The sequence below is a fragment of the Varroa jacobsoni genome, unplaced genomic scaffold, assembly GCF_002532875.2.
Source record: "Varroa jacobsoni isolate VJ856 unplaced genomic scaffold, vjacob_1.0 scaffold_392, whole genome shotgun sequence".
Classification (NCBI taxonomy): domain Eukaryota; kingdom Metazoa; phylum Arthropoda; class Arachnida; order Mesostigmata; family Varroidae; genus Varroa; species Varroa jacobsoni.
This window is the reverse complement of record NW_019213294.1, coordinates 182,120-205,676: the sequence shown is the minus strand read 5'-3', so window position 1 is coordinate 205,676 and position 23,557 is coordinate 182,120. Positions and strand designations below refer to the sequence as shown.

General features: G+C 39.0%; 2 protein-coding genes across 10 annotated transcripts in view; one reads left to right on the top strand and one right to left on the bottom strand.

Annotated features, from left to right (window-relative positions):
- Cdk7 (Cyclin-dependent kinase 7) overlaps positions 1 to 10,124 on the bottom strand; it is a 21,313-nt gene extending 11,189 nt beyond the window's left edge. Inside the window, exons 1-2 of the mRNA XM_022832483.2 lie at positions 9,938 to 10,124; positions 422 to 607 (exon numbers count right to left, since the gene is read on the bottom strand). The gene's annotated coding sequence lies outside the window, so the exon portion shown is untranslated. The remainder of the gene's footprint in view (positions 1 to 421; positions 608 to 9,937) is intronic.
- loco (regulator of G protein signaling family member locomotion defects) overlaps positions 1 to 23,557 on the top strand; it is a 25,797-nt gene extending 2,240 nt beyond the window's left edge. For 6 of the 9 annotated variants that reach the window (XM_022832474.2, XM_022832473.2, XM_022832468.2 and 3 more), the window contains 8 exons: positions 5,581 to 5,691; positions 6,866 to 6,934; positions 7,639 to 7,745; positions 8,437 to 8,557; positions 18,312 to 18,493; positions 19,808 to 19,889; positions 20,012 to 20,187; positions 21,097 to 23,557. In XM_022832474.2, coding sequence (XP_022688209.1) covers positions 5,581 to 5,691; positions 6,866 to 6,934; positions 7,639 to 7,745; positions 8,437 to 8,557; positions 18,312 to 18,493; positions 19,808 to 19,889; positions 20,012 to 20,187; positions 21,097 to 22,920 — 2,672 coding nt within the window. In that variant the 3' untranslated portion in view covers positions 22,921 to 23,557. Of the gene's footprint in view, positions 1 to 5,580; positions 5,692 to 6,865; positions 6,935 to 7,638; positions 7,746 to 8,436; positions 8,558 to 15,387; positions 16,587 to 18,311; positions 18,494 to 19,807; positions 19,890 to 20,011; positions 20,188 to 21,096 lie in introns of those variants that run through there. The other 3 variants (XM_086968116.1, XM_022832477.2, XM_022832478.2) reach the window with 3 other exon arrangements.

Below are 23,557 nucleotides of genomic sequence, written 5' to 3'. Positions count from 1 at the left end.
TATTTGCAGTTTCCTTATACCACTTGGCAATGATAGATTTCAAATAAATAAATAAATAGCTACTATAGATTAACACGCACACGAGTTACATGAATTGCTTACACAACTATAGTGACTTGTTTATCGATTGAAAGTTTCTGAATGCTGCATTGAAGTGATAAGCGTAGTACAAAAACGAGTATTTCTAATGCTCCTTCTTGTATACACATTTTTTTAGCAAGTACTCTAAATTCTCCACAGTAATCGATAGATATCGCACGTCTAAAATCTGTGATTTTAAAAAACCGTGATCTTTAGGCACGAGGCGTACGTAGTCAAAGACTGAAATATAGGTAAATTGATAAACTCTATACGAATACGTTTGCGGACGAAAGTGGTAAAGTATGACTTACATAAAGACCATACATAAAGAGATACTTACATAAAGAGATTTGACCGCAGCCAGCGGTTAGATCCAAGCAGACGGTGCCTTGAGTGGCAACATAATTCGATACTGCCTTTTTTTTTTATAATGTGAGACCATCGGCAGTGTAGCTTGGACGGCCAAGCCTCTGGTTGAAAGACACCAGGGGGGTCACTACGTCAAGTCCAGCCAACAGCACACAACCTGCATGAGAAAGAAAGATTAAAATATGAAACTATATTTAATTACATATTGGAATTGATAAGGTGACCCGAAAATATGATGAAATTCTGCATTCTTATGAATATGAATTTTTTTTGGCCCATTGTTGTAATCGTATTTGATCAGGTAAACGACAGAATTATCGCTACCGATATGAATGATGCGTCATTGTCCATCTTGAATATTTAGTTATTAAGCATAGATACTAAAAGCCATGGTAAGGTAGACTTGTTCTTCCTGTCAGTCGACATATGACGATTCGTTACGAAACAGTGTCTACTTAAAGGGTTGTTTAATAAGTTGCGAGAGATAGTAACGTCATGTTACTCAATAGCACTATGTATTAAGGAGGATACATGATAGATAATACTAGCTAATGTAAAAGCATTTAACCTGGTAAAAAGAACAGTATCTATAAATATACTTTCATATTAAACAACACTGAAATGCTCACTTTGTTCAGTAGGGTTAAATTGCCCGAACCAAGAGGTGAAATAATTTCCGTGGTATAGCACACCAGGTCATAGAAACGCATTATAGTCCGATATATCATATCGATGCTGGGCGGTGTATTAGAGTAATGCACTGTTTTAATGTGTCATAAGCTGGACAACGATGGAAACAGAAATTAACAAAGTGCTCAAAACAAGGAATAATATTAACTATTATTATATATTATTCGAGTATTTCCTTGACATAAAAATAATGAACAGCAATAGATTAAAAAAATCCTTATAGTCGATGTGCACATTTAGATATTATGCATATTGCAAAAGAATGGTCGTCTTATCTGGTATTAAATAAAGAAATTGTGCCAAATCACCAACGTTCACACGACGCTAAATGTTTGTAAAAAAAAGACTACTAGCCTCATATATGTATACATATTTATCACCGACATGCACTGTGAGAATGTTCTTTTGAAGAGCTAGCGAAATTAACACAGAAATCCCAATCAGACTCGGCTAAAGAGGTCAGCAACAAGTGGGCGTTCGACTCCCGGCTGCCGAGCTTTGTTATCTGCCGTGCACAAGGCGTAGAAAAAGGAGTGTCACCTTGTGCCACCGCTGCACAGAACTCAGACCGGTGCATACCATTATGTTTCTGATGGGTCTTCGGCTAAAGTAGTAGCCAAAAGTCCTCTTCTGCCGCACCGATCATTAAATTCACGGAGGATTATCGATTAGACCTCAGATATAAGAAGTCACGTATTCGATTATAATAAAGTCTAGCGCTTGTACTGAGGCTGTAGCTGTTACTTTATCACTAGAGCGTTTTGACACTTACATGAATCAGCAAAGATGTTTGCTTCTGTAGAAAAATGTGACGTATAACCATACGATTCGAATGGGATCCAAGGAAATCGTTTTCTTTTATATATTAAACGGTAATTTCTACTTCATTAAAGTTAAGGACGTGGAAAAAAGCATAACGAAAAATGAAGTATACTCGTGAAGTTTTAGGTGTGCACGTTGTCACTGACCTAATACCCATTTGTGAATTTGAGATTCTACATTTCATAGTAGTATCTGTTTGTATTTTATATGTATTTCCTTATTGTGGGACATTCATCTATCTGATCTGATTGTAACCAAATAATTGCGACTGTGTTGTATTGAACGCAATAAACAGTGGAAACTCATCTCTAACTAAGACTAGGCTCAAATGGACGCAAAAAGCCAGATTATATTTGACCTAGTGATGGAAAGATTGATTTGCAATACCAGGTACGCTTACAGGCATTTGGATGAAATTAAGGCAAAATGTCATGAGTCTAGTGGGCTGGGCCAAATTTTTTTAAGATACAGGCTTCGCTTTTTAGGTAGCATCTTAGAGAAGCTACACGACACAAATTAGTTTTTAGTATATGCTGCAGTGAATCTCATAAATTCCACAAACATGTAAAATTCCGTTATATTCCAGAACCGCAATATCAGCTTATATGAAGGGACTAAGGAATGGAAGGGGCAAATTAGAAGAACGAAACACTTAAAGCAAATGTTAATGAGGTAAAAAAGATGAAAGTTTTATCGTACTAATGAAAAGAGATGTTGCTGCGTGGCTTTAATATAGGCCGGTCTTAAGATATCGAGAGCAGTGCTCAGCGGTCGCTGTTGCGAGTTTCAGCTTCTGTAGAAATTGCAGCAAGGACATATAGACATTACGCGAGTTGTGTGAATAAAGAAGGTTATTTTTCTCTAGGCATTAATCTGAAAAAGGTCATTTCAGATTGCGGAGCGAGGATATCGGAAACTATATGTTTGTGTCCAAATACAGCACCAGCAATGACACAAAGTTTAGTTTGTTCGATAAGGAAGATGAAATAATAGTACCCCAAAATGCGAAGCAGTAGGCAGCGTTGGAACTAAGACATAGAAAAAATGTTAAAAGGTAAACCGCATGTAGAAAAGGCTCGTAATAAAGAGACATAAGATATGAAAACAATACAATGGGCAACGAAATGTGCAAATGATGGTATAGTAATGATAGACAAATGAAATGATGAGCTGCATCCCTGATAAAAGATCTATGAAATAGATATATATCATTCACAGCGTGGTGACTGTATAAATGCTTTCCCTTGGTTATGGCTCGTCTTGATCATTGAATTACCTCATATGCGCTGGTTCGGACATGTTTTTGATAATTTTTTCTACTTCCTTCTCTTCTTATTATTATTTTGATCTACCCCGTGCAGGCATGTATATGCAACGGCGTGTTTGGTCATTTATCTTGCTTTAGGTGTTGTCGCTGGCGTTCGCTGTCGGTTTGTCATTACGAGAAATAGCAGAAAAAAGCATTAAATTTTTCTAGTCAGTTCATAAGTAGTATGTGATGCGTTATCACTTTTGTCATCGACCATCATTTCATCCATTTTATTTAATGGTTACTTTTATCGCAAAGCTGTTCGATGCGTCGATTGTTGTTATTTTTTGACTTCCAGAATTCCAGCAATTTTACTCCGCAGTAATGGTTAAAGTACTTGTGGACTGTATCTGTGTATTTATCTGTCGGCCAACTAGAGGTCAACATCTGGCTTTGGATTCATTCATTTGTTCAAGGCCATTATTTATTTGCCCGCCGATTTTAAACACGAAAGAAACTATTAAAATTACTTATTTTCCATTTAACGCGCTTTTCTAGATTAGTTTTATGATCTGGCATTACCATATCAAGTCAAAACCATATGATTTAGAGCCTCTGTTTACAGCACTTTTGATGATTCATTTAAGTTTGGTTTCCAGGTTACTTTGATAACTTTCGTGTCTGAACATCACGAAAAAAGTATTGTGATGGATGAAACAGGGTAGCGAGTCAATGTTTAGGTATTTTTACTATGATTAGCAGAAAATTATTAATAGTCGCTTTTGAGTAAGGAGTACAGGTTACCAAATCATTCATATTCCACTACAACATGAACGCATAAGCTCCCATTTTCCTTGCTTGTGCATGACATATTGTATAACAGCGACTACTTAAATGATATCACGGCCAATATAATGGATTTTTCGTGCCTTACGTTCTATTGTCGTTAAGCATTGACAACCTGGAATTGGTACATAATGATGACAATGATGACAGTGACCTGAGTTTTGATCTTGCGACACGATTTAAATCATTCTGGTAAATGAATGTATTACCTCAACAAATGAACACTGTTAAACGCAAAAGCGTACACTAGGCATTCTTTACTTGATACGTCTTATTTAGTCCAGTGATTTCGCTACTTTCGTTCTTTTTTTTTGCTGCCATTTTGTGGTAACATCTGCCCCTGCCTATCGAAACAAATGAAAACATCACTAAATCGCTTTGTCATAACCTTAGCGTATTTTTTTTAACTATTGAACAAATATAAATGACAATTTACCCTGGAAAGCGTCTCGATATGCTTTACTGAATATTCTAGATACTCAATCATTCTATGGTTACTAAAAGTTATTTTTTTCATTACCTTACAAATGGCGATCTAAAGGAATTGATTGAGTAAACTAACTACTCATATCCAGGTTTTTATTATTGTCGTAGTTAGCACTGTCCACCTATAATTACCGTAATTAGGATGGATACGTTGTGATTGGCCTTACAGCACGTGAATCCGATTCGGTTAATATCATCAGATCATTATTCGATCTGTTTGAAATACATAATTTCAAAGGTGTCAGTTTCGTGGCAACGCTAGTGGTCGCATAAGTTATTTCGGAGTTGAACGACGCGAAATTCAGTAAAAGTGGATTGAAATATCAAGTCAACTTGTTTCTATTTTCGGTATCGGCAGGGTCCAAAGAAGTCAGCTGCTAAAAGCGGCACGTACAAAGCCGCAAATATGGTGTCGCTGGTAATGAGACTCTATAAGACACTAGTCATTTAAGCATAAATGTCGTGTTAATAATAATAATAATAATAGTGATGGCGAATATAGCGGTGGTGACAAAGAATGACGCAGAAAAGATTGTAGACTATGTAAAATGTAAATGTGGAGCGTAATTGCGCCTATAGCCTAGCGTTCATGCAGGTTTGTTCTTTAATCCAAAATAAACTTTTCATAATGTTTGATAGTTGGAATTAGCTATAAAGGACAGTAACCAATTTAATTCAACGGTGTTTAGTGCTGCCAAAACGGCACAGAAACGCTTGAATTTCTTATTATGTCCCTTTATTAATTTAGCGTAGCAGATTTTCCATGAGATCTGCTTCGGACGAAAACACCGTTCACTTTGCATATTCAATACAGATAGTAAAACCAAAAAGTTCGTTTGGGTTATTCGGTTTAATGCATTTTCATTGCAATTATCTATAATCGTTATCATTACTGATCTACTATTGTTACTGATCCGAGCATTGTAAAATAGTTGGTGCTGTGAATATAACATTATTAATAATGTTATACTATATATGTATATATAAGATTATCAATAACCTTTATTGCTTATGGTTTAACATCTCTGTATGCACAGGTCAGCATCCTTGTATTTTGAGCAGCGTACATGAAGAAAGTGAGGCTTTTCAGGCTGGCCTCCGGCACGGTGATCGACTCCTTAAGGTGAATGGAGTTCCCGTAGACAAAGGTACGTATTTGCTTTGTGAGGTCCCCTTTTTGCTTTTTGTGTAGTCTGTTAAGTCTAGCATAAGGGTGCTTTCTAAATGCTAGATAATCATCCACGAACTGAGTGTATTTTATAGAATATGGTAAGTTGTGGAGCCTGCAGCGTTCTACGCATAGTGCAAGGTATCAGGATTTTGCTCGAGAGGTATCAATACATGTTAATAGAAATAAAAATTCCTAAACGATTTCATATGGTTTTTCCTATAGTAGAATAGAACAACCGGTTGATAGAATAAAGCTTATAAGATAACCACATCTATTCCAACTTTATAAGTTAAATGCTTGGCAACAATGCACCTTTGTTGTTGAAATGGAACGACATAAATCGTTGCTCTTAGACCTTAAAATCAAAGCATCATTTGCTGGGTCAGAAGGACGAAACGTTTCCTGGCAAAGGCAAGAAAACCTTTTGAGAGCTATATGACGTAAGTGTATTTAATGAAGTCTTATGTTTGATACTACTAAAGTTCTTCTCTATTGATAAATTAGCACAGAAGATGGCAGGATTTAGAGAAAACTATTAAGGCACTCAAGTAGATTTTTGATATGGAGTTTTGAGTGATATATCTCGTTCGCATCACTGTTTTCAAATATGTCATATTGATTTTACACAGTTTTACAATTATATGCTTAAAAACAAGGTAGTGAAACACTACGCATGATTCATATGTGTAGTATATATGTACTATACTATGTATATACCTAGCAAACTGACATTGTAAATTTGAATGCTTACAATATAAACTGCCTCTTTCAAAAAAGATTTCAACAAAATTCTACAAAAAACTTTACAGATGTTTCATATTAACTTGCTAAATAAGATTAAATAAATTATTCATTCACTTAGTATATAAGGTGTCAGTAAACATATCTAGGCAAGAAAAAACCTCGATCAGTTAATATTTACCCAATGAATGAATGTCACTTTGTTCAGCATTCCTAACAGAACTGATACTATGCAGTAAGAATATACCCCCATATCGCCATATGAATCAAGGCTGCTCTGCAATACTATAAAAGTAATTTTGTCAGCTGATTAAAACTCTAAAAAATTATAATTACTGCACAATCTATGCACTCGCAATAAATATATTTCTATATCGTGATGTAATTCTGTATGTTTCCTTTTCTTTCAGCTGCACACGATGAAGTGGTATCGGTTATTGCACGCAGCGGCTCTTCGCTGACACTCTGTATTGCGCCCGGTTAGTCAGTCACCATGATAAGAACTCGGCAGATCTGCTAGTCGTCGCGCACCTTACTCTCCCCCTTATCCCCCGTTTCTCTCATTCCCGCGCAAAGGGCATGTTCTGTAAACAGATAAGGGCTTTGTTTGTTTGCTATTGAAGTCCACATGTAGACATATCTATGTGTATGCATTTGCCGTGTTTCCAAAGGGTTAAAGTGACTGGCTGCACTTTCCATTGACAGAGGTTTCTTCGTTTATCGTTGTTATCAGAATGCTATGATTGAACTGGATGCATCATTCGTCGCTGAGCTATATATGACATATACATAGATGTATATATCAGTCGGTAGTACATTTTTCTTGCGAAACACGGTCGTCTTGCAATATCGGAACGGTTTAGAAACCGTTGACTTGTCAATGGCAGACGTTTCTACCGTTTTCACGTCTGTGATAAGTGAAATCGCATAGTTAATAGTTCCCAAAGCTATATGCACGGTTTTAAAGAGCAAAAACGTTTTTATTGCAAGTAACGAAAAAGAAAGAATTCGATGCGTTTATCTGGAGCAGTGAGTTAATTTAATAGCGAGATTCAATGACTATAGTTTCATGTTCTTTGAAACTTCACTGGTCAAAGGAGTCTTTTGCATGTATAGTATGAAAACTTGACGCAAAGTTTTGACCACCTAACGCGCAGAAATATATGTGGTTTCAATTAATCAGGTATTGCTCATGGAGGTGGTCCCCTGGACGCGCTCAGCTCAAGTGACGAAGATGAGGATTTCATTCAGAGCCAAGCGCATTTCATCATCGAGCAAGTTCACAATAAGGTACATTAGCAAATTAAAATTGCGAATGGTTTGTATTGCTATGCATAATTTGACGAAAATTATGTAGATTTTTTTTTTAACATAATATCTTGACTTTAGGGAAACCAGTTGATACAGGATTCATAAAAAATCCCTTGTCCTACTAATAATAGTAACGATGATCATCATCGTCATCACTACCATCATTGTGGCAATAGTTGTCCATTCAATGTCAGTTAGCGAGATCAATGTTAATAAGCCTGCCAAAAATATTGACGCAGTGATAAACCTTTTGCTAATACTTTGTCGTGTTAGCTAGTCGTTGGTTGATTAGTCGTTGAAAAATGCATTAGTCCGTCGTTCTCTTTCCTTAATAATTACACTTGGCCGGATTGTTGATCATATGCGTCAATAAGTGGATTAGTTGAGAATGATAAAGGTTAATTATCGCTAATACTCTAGTTGTTAAGTTAAATACACATACACGCGCTCAAGGTTACGTGGAATGGTGTTCAGCCCAATTTAAACCGCGGATTTCTAGCTGATCATAGTGTTACAGTTGAAGTGGGGGAAGTGCGTCCTGATAGCTAACAACGACAAATAACCACTGTGTGCTCAAGCCCCAGATACTTTTTGGGTGCAACAAAATCGAAATGCTTCTTTTAGTCGGCGTAGAACGCTAAAGTTTTCTTACTTTGTTTATAATCCGAAGCGGCTGGCTGGTGAGTTGTTGGAGGGGACGAATTCGAGTGCGGAACTGGTAAATATTCTCTTCAATAGAAATGCGAGACCTTCGTACGCGGCCAGTCAACATCATCGAGCCGCATTTGGTGGTGAGTAACCAGAAACGTCTTATGGTAGTATCGTTGCGTACTGTGTTCTATAAACACAATTGTCTATATTAACTGTTTCCCGTTTTAGGCGATCGATCTCCTTTAGGGAATTTCTGGATTCTGGGCAATGTATCATTTTACTATAATCAAATAAGGTCAGTTATTAGTTTTAAGAGCCATAAACACTTGGCTTTGAAGTCACTCTGGTAAGCATCGAGGTAATAAACAGTTGTTTCCATATGGTTTAACTGTTAAGGCGAGTTTCGTACTATTCGTGAAGCTTTACGCGAATAAAAGCTTGTCCTGAAAGTAGATCTGTATGAAATTTGTTTATGATTACAGTAGCTAAATTAAGCCTTATAATGTGACTAGTTATGGCTGTCCAAAGTTTTCCGCGCATCTATGGAGTGCGCTTGAACCAGCTTTGTGCCCTGTCAACAAGATGAACGTATCTTAACTTTTTCTTATCCGGTCAAAACTTGCTGAATAGTTGGTCAACATCTCACTAATGTACGAAATTCTCTGCTGTGCTGATACTCTGATGGAGTATTTTCAAAACGTAATTCTACTGACCTAAAGTGATGAGGCTTTATACGGGAATTTAATTTGGTGAACACTCGGGCGTCTCGTTATTGCAGTTAACGTTACGGAATTAAATAATAGCTATTGTAACTGCTTTTTTACTTTGTGCCTTCTCGTAGTCTGGCTGTGAATTTGAGCATCAACTTTGGGATTTACGCGGTAAGAAAAGTAGAAAGGTCGTCCTTACTGCCCTATAGCCGAGCTTTAAGCTTAAGCCGATTAGAGAACGCATTCAGCAAAATAAGTACAATATAATTATGGGAAGTGGGCCAACTATTTTAGCTTTAAATGGCAACTGACTAACATTTGAATGCTAATCAGCATATATTAGATCGACTGTACGGTTTTATAAACACCTCTAGAATAATGGGAAGCAGACAAATCCTCATTTACCTTGACTATGTATTTTTAAAGAACCAAGTAAATGTTTACTTTACTTGTTATATTCCTCTGGTATATAGCTATAGACATTTTCTCGAAAATGAATTTCATGTCTGGGCCTGAACTTCTCACTCAGTTACACTTCGCAGGTGTTCAAGCCATATCATTTTTCACCATAGCACACACCCGCCGGAAGATCGACTTAGATACCTAAACACGCTATCTTATGCAACAAACACACAGACATTGTTTATGGTCTCACTAGGATGCCAGAAAAGAAGCATTTAGTTGTGAGATGAGAGAATACCTGTAACCTTTAAAAATGGGCAACTGAATGAGTTATTTAGCTCTGTGGGTATTTGAGCATACAAGCAAAGGGAGCTCAATTTTTATTTAGGAAACTTAGGTGCGGCTCACCTTTTCAAAGACTTCCTATGAGGATATCCGTTGTCGTCACTAGCTCTTGGCGTCTGGTCAGGCAATTTCGCATAAACCACCTTCGAATATTAGCCCTGCTACGCAACCGCACTTAACAGAAAATAGCACATCTGGCACTAATGTTGTGTCCGCTGGTGATTTTACCACTGCTTTAGCAAGCTGATTGACAATTATTGCTCGGTCGTCGTCGACTTCATCTGTCGATGACGTAGTGACACCGATAATTATCGGTATGTCTTATCGTTCTGCGACGTCGCTTTTTTTCGCTCTTTTGGCCCTAGTCAAAGTAAATTGCGCGTCGTTAGCGTATGTTATTATACGCTCGCGTAGCAAGCAAACCATTGATGCTAAGGCATCTGGAACTGATCGAGCGTGTTGACTAGTGGCTCTTCTCTTTGCCTTCCTTCACTTGGGCACGAAACGACTACAGCCCATTTACCATGTTATTATTTATTGGGTACACCGCCGACACTGGTCCCGAAATAGCCCGAAATAGCGAAATAGTTTTGACTGGTACGCTTGTGCAGATAAATCACTTTTTGTTGAAGACGGCAGTGCAGTGGCTCCAATCGTTGTCTGGTCTTATTGGCCATGGTTTTTCCATTTGGCGGTCAGGTTTATGGCATTTTTTTAGTGGGTAGTGTACTCGACGTCTTGTAAAGTGACCGGTTACTCTTAAACACTTGCTAGTACGTGTTTTCTCATTTCAAGTGAACTTTATATTTTGACCATCTAGAAAAATGTTAGGAGATTATTAGCTTGGTTACATGTGCCGTATGCTACAAATGCCTGTTATTTCATGTATCCAGTCACTACCGTGATTTTATGGTAGTGTTTTACAAACGCCATCAAACGATGTCTACAAGTAGTCATAATATTGTCCTATACCATGCGCAATAAGGATGTGTTCGGTTTATATACGAACAGTGATTTGACATCTCATTAGTTAAAAAAGATTTTGTTAATTTCCGAACTCTATTATACTAGGACAAATTCTAACAAATTATAAACCTTGCGTCTCGCCGAGCATATATATACGAACGTATACGTGGCATAAAATAGGTGAGTTATCCTTTTTTTTTTTACCTGTTCTCCTATTATTGGTCACTTTGTATCTGGAGGGTATTATATATATATATATATATATATATATATATATATATAACTCCGCTCGACTGTGCTCGGTTAACAGTAGCGACAAATGGCATTGTATTTTTTAATTCTGCTTATAATAAACCTTCATCCTGGCAATACCATTGTTTTGTTGGCCTTTTCGAGGCTTTAAGGATTCAATGACCGGCATTTATTGGCTTAAGAACTGGACGAATCTAGTCGAATGCATCTGGTTTTTATTTTGAATTTTGTAGGCCGAATACATTTTTTTAATAAATGATTAATTGAGTTCTATAAATCTGACATTTGTGGCCACGTCTGAGGAATAGTTGCTACTTTTCTAGTTGGATATAGTCTAGTATTTTATGTCCTACGTGTGTAATCAATAGGAGTTTTAAGGTAAAAAGGAAGGGAATTCGCTTGTTTCTTCCGTTTTAGCCAAACATTTTGACAGTGTAGCCAACAATATCTTCTACTACTAACAAGAAGATTCTAGTAAATAGTCCTTAGGGTTGTCCGATGCCTTTTGGGAGTAGGAACAGTAATGACAGAACTTTTTTGTGAGGTCATCTACATATTACAAAACAGCTTCTATTATTGATCTTTTCAAGAAACCAGTTGTCCAGGAATGGCAAACAGATGTTTTTAAAAAAAATTCGAGCATTCCCAAAGCGTCTTCCTTGTAAATAATTCATATTTTTGCTTTTGCCCAGTCTAAGCCAACTCTTCACATCTGCCTATGAAATGACGCTGTACCTGCACATCATTCATGATATTTTGTAAAAGGATTTACCAAAAGGCTCTTTTTTTTTTATATTTCACGCCTAGTAGATTGTATTCACAGGGATACGCGGCAAACGTGACAACAAACAGAAACATAGCCCCTACACCTTCTGCCGTTATTGTTTAATCTTTCCCGTCGTTAACATCTCCGTAGTGCTTAGTGTTGCCCAATGAAAGCCTCCATAAATGATGATGTATAATAGATAGAATTATCGTTGGAACCTCATCTTGGCCCATATTGTTACGGGATGCTACACCAGTTATTGCGCCGACCCTGTTGTGTCTTTACCTCCATTGACCGAGAGATAACTAATGAGTTATCAACAGCGATTTCTACAGGTCGTTCATTTAGAGCTTTATAATAACGCCACCGCTATTATCTAATACAATTTTAAAAAAAATAAAAACGTTTGGTGCGCATGAATTAACTATAAGACCAGAAAAGCAACGGAAGATTTATCTTAGGTAATGCAATCGCCTATTCAAATTAAGTTTGCATCTGTCCACTACTATTAACCTTATTACTAATATTTACTCGAGGCCGTGATGTATGTGCGTGGTTTATCTGTGTTCAAATATACTACAAAGGAATTTAATAAAGCACAGGGTTGTATTCTACCTAGGTGCTTGGCTATTAGAAAATTGTTTCTTCTAGCGAACACAGATTAAAATTAGACCCATAAATTAAGTAGATTATGGGCGTGACCCACCTCGTCGTGGCATTGGACGCTATGAATTTATGCAACTTCATGTATCGCAGCTGGATTAAGCGTCAAAATCACTAGCCATAAAAAGGTCGTTTTCATACGACTAACAATGTGGTGTTTACTCCCTCTGCAGGTAGATCTTATAATACATTGGAAACAGAAGTACTTGGATGTTCCCCAAGGCCATGCAATCACACGATTAACCTTTAGACTTTCAGATAGCTATAATGCACGTTTAACGCAATCGAGCACATATAAATCCCTACGAATACTGCCTATATCGAGGCAATAGACTATAACTGCGCATTAGCTATCTGTATGTATAGATGTTTCGGCTGCGAAGTCCATTGTGCGGATGAAATCCATTTGCTCAAGCCTCGCTAGCGTTTACGTTACAATCAGTATTTGTCGGTCAAAGCATAGACTACCAACTCGTCGATGCTCATAGACAATCTATGTATACGAACATTCATTGATAATTCGTTGAAATTTTTCACCAATGAAGATGTGAAGAAGAGATTTGTGTTTTGCCTATAGTCTGAATTGTATTCATCTATCGGCCTTTGCGCCGTTGCCCTTACGCTGAAACTTCCACGTTTGAACTACCAGCGTTTGCCCGGATGTGCGTACGTGTTGTTTGTTCGCTTATACGGGTCTCATTCACGGCTTCTACTAAACCCGTTGATTTAGACTATCCACCAGCAAGCTTCTTCATTTAACGACTTAACACTCAGCGCTAGCGAATCAACTTTGCTAGCAACTGTCGAAAATCTCCGGATGGTGCGGGATGCTCAGCCTGACATTAATAGCAACAAGGTGTATGTGTGTTGTCTGCGTGTTTGTATACAATGACAGCTCACTATATTATTTTATTTTACTATAACACTATTGTTCCAAGAGTCATTCAGAAAACGCTTCTGAACGGGAGAACCATAAAAAAGTGATTTCGGCAGCAGCCATCATCTTGGTTGTCTTTGTGATCGATGACGTTCCCGCACAGCCAGTGTTGTCAAACTTATCTGAAGACTCATCTATGACGGCTTGAAGACCGTTAGAACCCAATAGCATGCTTATGGTACGCCCACCGCGCAAACGCGCTCCCACCCAGTGGCCCCCCACATGCAGAGATAAATACAAAACGTCTAAATGCACCGTTCTACATTGGTTGTCTAGGGTGTGGAGCGCGTATAGGTTATATTCGATAGTAGGTAAGCGTCAATTATATAGGCTGCTCAGTGGCCCGGTGCTCCGACCTCGACATGACTCTGCGGGAGAACGAGCAGAAGGAGCGTGCACGACCGAAGTCATTCACATTTACAGCATGAACCGTCGCGGTAGACATCGCCACCGCGGTCGCTCACCATTTACTTCGAACGAATGAATTGCCTTCAGCTGATCGTGTTGTCTGGGTGGCCGAATAGGCCCCTAACTGATTCGCTAACTAACTGATTGATTGACAGCTTAAATGGCTAGCTGAGCATGCTTGTACGCGCCTATGGCCAGGAGGTGGTTCTGCGTCGGACACGCAACGTGACCCAAACATGAAGACCAACCATCATTGTGCGACATTACCGCACTGGCGCACTTAAGATCAGAGATAAATAGGCGAAAGCAAGAAATACACAGGAACTGTCTCCCGGTAGAATGGTCTGCTGGTCCGGGCGGTGGTAAGAGGCAATGTTGTAGGATTACAAGTGCACTTGTAACCATAAAAGGAAACCAAACGTCCAAAGGAAACAAAGTGCAAAAGATTGCCCACGGAGAAAAGCGATTTATATATAAACGACATGAACGGAGTCGATCCGAACTAACCCAACACAATAAAAAATGACATCTAAATTAGAGGGGTTAGTGAACAAAGAAAGAATCAGTTGTCCAGAACAGAATGAAAGCAGGAGAAAAAACTCAGAAGTTACGAACTGTCTTTCTGAAATTGAACGGTACTATGACATGATATTAATGAATTTATTTTCAAGGACAGATCCGCAAGCAGATTAACGTCGATGGATCGACAAAGAAACAGCATTTCCAAATTAAGGAGTAGGGCGCTTTGTTCTGTTGCCTCGTCCTGTGGGATAAGCTAGACACAACCCTGTGAGCCAGGTGGGCGTCCTGGAGATTCCATCTGGCATCTAATTAGCTTACCTACTACGACTATTCTGACTCAAAAGGTCTGCCGTTTTCCGCAGCATCTATGCGGAACCCTTGTTAGCTGCCGCTATTAGATTACGAGATGTTTTTTTAGCCGTCCCGAGTGTTATATTACCTCGTAGTAATTGTAGTGCCACCGAGCGGGCGGAATAGCAAATCGGACGGTTATGAGCGCTGGAGATAAGTCTGAACCTATAAGACGTACAATGAGTAGACATTAAACTGGTTGACAGAAATAAACTTGAGTTTCAGAGAGAAATAGCTGTGAGAAAATTTTTCTCTTTGATAATGATGTCATATTGTTAATATTAAGTTTCAGTTGGGAACACAGTCACACTGTGATGAGACTAAGAGAAAAAGAGAATTTCTAAAAATTTCCAAACTCACTACGGGTACATTAATTTCTCGGCAAATTTTACCTAACCGTTCCGGGTTATTGCTTGCCAATTGTTTTTGAGACAAGTGCTGTGTTGACGAGTTCTTGTGTTTAGAAACGTACGTCCCTTAATTATATGTAATGCTATAATCGACACCTGGTAATTCCGTCGATTTGGTTAGCCCAAAGGCGTTATTCTCTAGACTCCACCCCCTGCTGTTGGCAAACAACAGGGTAGGAAAGGGTTGATTGAGCGTCTTTCCGTCGCGGCTAAGCTGGGCGCGGGCGCGCCCGGTTCTACAAAGGTGGCAGCATCAGTTATGTTTAAAATATAACACAGTTGGTTATAATGTAAATACAGCTAACTTCCTTCGAATGGCATCGTTCCATTCGGCAGCGAGAGCAGAAACAAATAGTCCATGGATGAGACAGGATGGCGTATACTTGCCCATTCTGTGTTAAAGTGCAATTTTATTGTCGATGCCGCTGTTGCAACCGGTGCTGTCTTACTTTTAACTACTGGAAGCGAAGGTTATGTTATGCAGATCAAGACTTTTGTCTTACTGGCCTCAGTAGCCCCATTAGTACGCCATTTTTCATCTCGAATTAGTGTGAGGCGGATTCGTCGTGTATGAATATTGAGCCTGGTTGAAAAAGAAGCCGTTTTCCCTTGGTCGCTCGGCTGATGACACACCGCCAACGCTAGCAGTCCGTCTCTCATTAGATTTGTTCATCCCGGATGATGATTTTCTTCAATCTCAACTTTATTCAATACGCTTTTGTGCGTGAAAACGTGCGTTTTGACGCCAAACTCTACTGAGAACCGCTTCAGTGGCAGCAGCCGATCTTCTTTTCCGAAAGGAGAGTTTCTACAACCTCAGAAGAAACCTCAGAGAGGTTACCATCCATAGAATAAGGCGGTTTGACCATTTGCTGACGCAGCCCGAGCTAGGCCCCAGCTTAACTACAATGCCAATAGAGAAGAAGGCACAGGGATCGATGCAATCCTGCGACTTCACCGCATTTACGGTGTTTCCGTGATCTGCGCCGGTGAGACGTGTGGACCTGCTCTTTAGCGACTGCGGCAACCGAGGACACTTCGCCTGTTTTACTGATGAACAAAAATTGAGGAACAAGCGCTGCAAAAACAGCGGCGGCATTGAAGACGCGCACGATGGCTGACGTTAATTTATTCATGCTGAAGCGTATGGGCTTTCGTATAAAACATCGGCTACGTAAATGGTGCTCAATAATAGTCGTGATAATGATAACAAGTACTGTGCTCTGTCGTTTATGACTGGTAATCTGTAACTTGTGCGACATCGTGAGTAACAAACGAAGAAAACGAACATGCAGAACCTACCGTTCGACGAAGTGATCCACCAGCTGTCGTCAATAAAGTGGCGGCATCTGCGAAAGCGGTCGACACAACTTGTCAAGTATCTGCGCCGACATCAACGACTGTCCCGTAAGGAAATAAGAATGCGGATATTTTTAAGTAATTATTTTTGTTTATTCGTGCTTATATCTGGTATTGGCTAAATTTTGTTTTAGGTACCATACGTAGTTTTGAGATGATGTGTTTTCGTACACTTTATTTGTCTACAGCTACGTGCTTTATAAGTGGATTGCCATAACGAAAGGCTTAGCTCGAAAACGTATTGATGGCACCTTAAATGAGAACCACGTGCAGGCATATCCTCTTCAGTGGCCAGGCCCAAGGTGCGCATACATTTTCGCACAGCTTCCAGATATGCCAAAGCTTATTTGTAAATTATTACAGTGCCGCCATACATACAGCAGATTAACGTAGGCCGATGTGCTGAATCAACCTATGAGTACACTACTTTATCGTATGGGCCAATGCAAACATAACACCTGAATCCAAACAAGGTCAAGAGGCATATATCGTCTTCGAGATATCTTCGAGATAGATAAATTTAGGGGGCAATTGTTGTTAAGAGGAGTACTTCTGCACTCGCCCGTTTACCAAGGCCAAATCTTCAATATAGAACAAAGATCACAACCATTCTTATTGAGTTACGGATTATTTATTTCATGTTTAGCCTTTACCATAGAATGACGTGGTTCCATAAGGAGTCGCCACTAGCCACTGGTTATCGACGACGATATCAAAAGGGTCCATAAACTTCTGCGTAGGCCTCTAGTATAGGCTCGCGCTATTGCATTGCATTAATGGTAAATTTCTCCATTTGGTAAGATGAAAGTCGAATCAACTCGTAGAGCAACTTCTTGTTTTCTTAGCAGTGGTGTACTTGATTATCAGTCAGTGTTATTTTGTACAGCAGTTATGTGTTATGAGCTTTACGGATGTGTTACCTATAAAATGTTAGTTATATATAGAGCTTTACAGTTTTGCCTAGTGGATCACTACACTCAAGTCAGCCTGTTGTCGTCAACCTAACATGAACATTTTTGGTATCTCACCTATTACTTCCATGATTGTAATAAAAGGCCCGGATCGTATATTTCGCAAAATATCGTAAAGGTACCCACGGAACGGTTTCAGTAAATAAATTCATATACATTTATATGCTTGAAGAATTTAATTTTCATGCTATAATTAATCATTTGTTACTGTTCAGTAGGGTCAGATTTGACTGGATGCCCTTGAACTAAAAAACAGATTATCGTAGTATTGCAATAACGTGCCCATTTAGTATATATATATATATATATATATAATAATATGCCCATGTAATGAAACGTTTATCAAGGTCGTAATAGGCTCATTTGAAAAAGCGCACAGCACTGAACGGTCACTACAGAGGGTCTAATAAAAAAATTCCATACTCTTATTTGCTTCATATATGGCGTACATCGTTCCATGATCCACGTTCGTTTGATATTTGCGTTCGACAAATGTTTTGAAGAAACTATACTATATTATACTATACTATACTATACTATACTATACTATACTATATTATTAGACCTATCACTATACTATAAGGAGCGTACCATAGTAGGTATATACAGTAAAGAAATACCGGTCCTCAAAAGGTGATCTAATCGTTAAGGGAACTAATTTACACTTGCGCACTTTCTAACCAGCCCCAAGAAGCGTTTAAAGCAGCATTTTTTGATATATATTATATCATTCTTCCTTTAAAGGCACCTTCTATCGTCCACGAAAGTTTCTTATTTATTCCTAATATAATTAGTTTAATCAATAATAAATGAACTATCTTACGCGTTTTAGGTTTAGCTGTTGCAGATACTGGCGGTTCGATATGGCCATCACAGCAGAACTACGTTCGGGCAGTTCTTTCCTACCTCGGGAGCGTTTCATCCTCTTCATCCGAGCAGAATTGGGCCCAGGCACTACTTGGACAAGCTATCGCCCAACTGAGAGACCAACAAAGAGTCCTTGTAGCTATGCAGGTTCGATGTTCTTACAGTTACAAATAAGCCTATTTGCTTGCGTATGTATAATTTGTACGTACATAAAAAAAAAACAAGTATTCAACATCGAGATTACTATTAGGCGTGATGTGGTGGCCTAAATCCACGAAAACTATTACAAAACTGTTCGATACACACGGATATTGATTCAGACATTAATTTACATGTTTCAGGAAAACAGACTCCCGTTGAATGGGTTTATCAAAGGCAGAACGGCATAGTGCAACTTTAAATATGATTATTTGTAATAATCATTTTATAATTCGATTAATTTTTTGAAACGAACTATAAAAATATCATTTAGACCTTTGATAAAAACGATTTGAAGCATTTTTAGCAGTTTCTTTCCACCAGCTCGAGCACGATATTTATCTTCTACGAATGTCGATGATAACAATATCAGAATAACGAGATAATCAGCCGTTATTCTAAACCTAATCAACTTCTATATTGAATACATCTTTATAGCCCGAATATTCAACTTACTTTCTAAGGTACAATATTCCATTTAATATATCTTTTTATACCAATAGTTTTTTATTACCGTGTGTGTGTGTCACGCGTGTCGGGTAAGTGATACCTTCCTGTTCGTTTCGACATCATCCGAACTCATCCGTGACGCGTGTCACGAAAGAAGCACAAATAGTCATACGAGGCTATTCGCCAGAATGCCGAGCGTCGAATGCTTAAACGGGCGTAAAGACAAAAGTTATACAACGGGGCTTACTTATTATATGGTGTCGTTTGTGGATTATTGCCACAGATATGGGTGAAGCGTCGACCGCACTTCAGAAGGGAGAACGACTTATAATTAAAAGCTTTGCAAACGGCAGAACTTCATTGACGATGCCTAATGCTAGTTATATACGGAGGGTTTTTAGAGGAGTGAGATTCATTATTTCAATGATTTAGAAAATATGCGAATGGCCGTAAAAGAAAGCCAGGACGCCAAACCCTCTTAGGTAGAATATTTTAAATGTTGTTCTTTTTTTTTTTATTAAACACATTAAAGCCTCTTATTAAACACAAAGTGGATGATTATTGCCTTGAAGGCGTTTGCCAAAAACAGTGCTATATTGTTCTTCATCCAAGGACTTATTATACTGTATTTGTTAACATGCCGGGGCGGTCTCGGAAATGAATATAATGGGCTTCAATTATGTTGTAACTTTTCACAGTATCTTAGCTTTGTTAAGGGTAGAGCCGAAGCTAGGGTTTGTATTTTCAGAACAAGAATCGTTTATGCGTACACAATCGAGTGTTCCTTTCCCCATTTGATCTTTGCTGTTTCAGGTAACCAGTGATGCACTAGTATTGAGTAACCACAGGGGAACAGCGGTGGCCCGCTTTACACAGGATCGTATTGTGTTCTATGGTTAGTTGCGGGTATCATTGATCTCAATATTTATGCTTGCATAATCCAGTTGTATGCGTAACATATAGCACATTTAGTCATAGCAACATTTATTAAATGTCGTCTCTACTGTTGCTTTTTAGGCATGGATGAAACCAGCCCTTCGTATTTCGGCGTGGTAACACGACAAAGCCCACAGCAACTGTCGGCGCATGTGTTCGTGGCCGATTCTAGACTAGTCCCGCACGCAAGTCACGGTAGACGGGCTCGCACGTTTAAAATTGCTTGCCAACGAGATCCGCGGACGAACACCTGCAAGGTAGTGAAAGAAGTTTAGACAGGGAGCGTGTTAGGGTGCCAATACGCAAGTATTTTTTTAGGTACTCACTCGTGTATGTTCTGCCACATTACATGCTATTCTACTACTGGCATAGACATAGATAGAACGACACAGATTTGCCGATTTTTTAGATCTTACATACCCAGTGTAATGATGAATCGAAGTGAGTGAGCGCGAACAATTTGTTCTCCGTTAACATTTCGTTTCGTTGCATTCTGTCTGTCATTATCATTATAACTGTTAACCGTATTGCTAATTAAATAATGCAATGTGATAGCTATTGTTCCATAATCGCCCTTTTTATTTTATACACTTTTAGCTTCTGTGATTCAATTATTTTTATTAAACTTGCTCATGGTACCACAAGCTGGAATCATGTGGAAAACGCTTTCTTCTAGGTCATTTTCTCGATTCTAACCGACGAAAGAACTAAGCTACGTTAATTTGCGTATGGTATAGTTAAATATGTCAGTATAATAGTAGGTGGTTCATCGAATCGAATTAGAAGAGAAACTGAATTATATGACTAAACGTTAATAAGACGAACCTTGTCTGCAAAAATACGCGATTTCAGTTTCGATGGATTCTAGTACATAGCTATTAGAACAGCTCAGTCGAGTTGGGTTTGCAAGTGAAAAGTTGGGGTTATTCTGATAATCTGAGATGTGTTGTGTATATACTGCTTACAGAACTTGAAAAATAACTGTCCATCTGATGGCGTTAGTTTTGCGCCTATTCGACTGCTTTTTTCGAGCTTGAAGCTACCTTAATTTTACTGATTGCGTACTGCTTTTCATTAGCGCTAAATGCCTGATGATTTATACTTGGCAAGTTTATGTCTTGAAAGAAACTGATCGTGTTCGTATTGATGTTGACATTTGATTACAGGAATTCCCGTCGACTGCTCACCCGATTCTGATGGCCTTGGCAAAAATTAGGGCTTGCTCCGCGTCGTCAGCGACCGCCATCCGGACGGGTACACGACATATCTACGACTCAGATTCCGGTCGGGACGATTCTCTTGAGCGCTCGGTTAATAGCGGCCAGCTTGGGAGCATTAGTGGACTGGCGAAACAAAATTTGCTCGAAGACTCACTTGAAGACGTATCAGCCAAATTGAGAGATCTTATACTGCTAGAAAAATCACCGAGTAAAACAAGTGAGAGTCAGGTATCATTGGATTCTCTTGACGTTGTTCATCACTACAAACATAGTCCGAGAGTGTACTCGCTGCGGAAACAACATTCGCTAGATGCTTTGGATACGCCCAAATACAACGATGGGCAGTCTCGGACTGCACGTCACAATGGTTCAGAGCTTTACAGGAGACAAAGCGGCAGCTTGAATGATCAAAGCCTGCCGCCGGTAGCTTCGTGGAGTGAATCCTTAGATGCTGTCCTCAATCATGAAGATGGTATTCTTATATTCGCAAAATTTCTAAAAAAGGAATTCGCCCAAGAAAACATTTTTTTCTGGACCGCATGCGAAAAGTACCGTAACGAAAAAAGCGTGAATCAGCGTAAAGCTTTAGCGAGGGAGATCTTCGACAAGCATCTTAAGGAAGATTGCGCTGAACCGCTAAATATTGACGGCCCGACGTTGCGCGACATTGTTTCACAACTGGAAATGGGCCTCGCGCCAAAAGACCTATTTACCGTCGCCCAAGAACATATTTACAACCTTATGAGAATGGACTGTTACCCGAGATTTCTTAAATCTGATCTTTACCAGCAGTGTCTCATCAAAGAGGTAAACGGCGAACGGTTAATCTCACCAGTAAAAGCAGAATCGGTAGATAAAGTTGCCGATCTAGCTGATAAGAAAAACAACCCCGGATTTTCATCTCATCCAGATCTAAACGGCAATCACCGACCTGGAAATATGTCAAATTCGTCCGCTTCATCCGTATCGACGAGTGGTGGCAGTATAGCCAAAGCTCGAAGGTCCTTGTTTCCTAATGTAAAAAAACTAGGTAAGAAGAAAAAAGATGAGGAAAAGAGGGATGCAATGTATGCCACGTCTTCGTTGGCTGACGACAAATACATATATATAATCATCCCATCGGGCGAAACGAGAAAAATTCCTGTTACAGGAACGGAATTGCTGCCTCAAATAATCTCGGATATACTGCAAAAGAACGCCACATCAGGAGCGTCCCTTGTAGACGTATTCGTTGCACAGAATCAACAGCCGGTCGATCTGGGGACACCAGTATCACAATTATTACAGGAAACCATTACGATTGAACCTCGCGTAGCCTTTTTACTGGCTTTACCATGTGGTATAATCCTTGGTTTAAAATGCGCGCCGACATCAACTCTATGGGGTGTCATTCAAGGAGTTTGTCTACGATACGGTCTCGATGCCGGGCAGATGGCGTGTCGACTCTACAACACGACAAAACTGCTTGATCCGATGACACAGTGTAGCCAACTAGATGGAGCTAGATTAGTGTTAACATTGAAAAATCAGAGGCCCGAGTGGCACCTTGCAGGTCAAATTGGTGCCGGCCAGGCTAGTCCATGGTACGCAAAAGGCCAGGATATTCAGGCATTCTTGGCGCAAATCCAATCAGGCGCTATTGTTTTCGATGAGACGGGAGTAGCGCTATTTTCAAGTGGCGCACCTCCATTACCGCCTAAGCCTACCAAGTTCCAGAAACCACAGAAAGGACATCCTCTAGAAAACACTTGCAACATATCATTTGTCTAAATTTGTAGGAGAATTATTTACAAAAAAAATATTAGAAGCGGTTAAATATATGCAACTGGTACTGCTTTGTATTCAGGGACAAATGTATTTTATTTGTCCCCTAGCAAAAGTAGGCTATGCAACTTGTAAGTTTTTGCTTTCACAATCATGAATATCACGTACATTATCAGCGGTGTTGGATCTGAGCTTAAGAGTAGCACATAACAAATCTCAGTCGATTCAATATGTATATATAACGAAGCTAAAAACCCAACATCGTTGTGTATGCAATTTCAAATAATTAGTTTATAAATATATATATGTACTTTTATAGTTATATAAATGTACTTGCTAAACTGTACATGCATTGCCATTGTGGTGGTTAGGTGTTGAGTACTCGAATAATGAATGCTACATGTTTACGATGTTGTTTGGATGAAACAGCTAGGATATTGTACGGGAAAGAGCTGCGAACACCAGTTAGTGGAGGCGGATTTGACTTTTGTTCAAATCCCAACATCGCTTTACGGGTTGTTTATGCAAATAAAAGTGAAGATACAAACATGCGCTATTGAATATTGTACAGATGTGTACATGCCAACGGTACAAAGCATCAGAATGTATAATAAATAAATTTAATATAACGTTTGTACAGTAA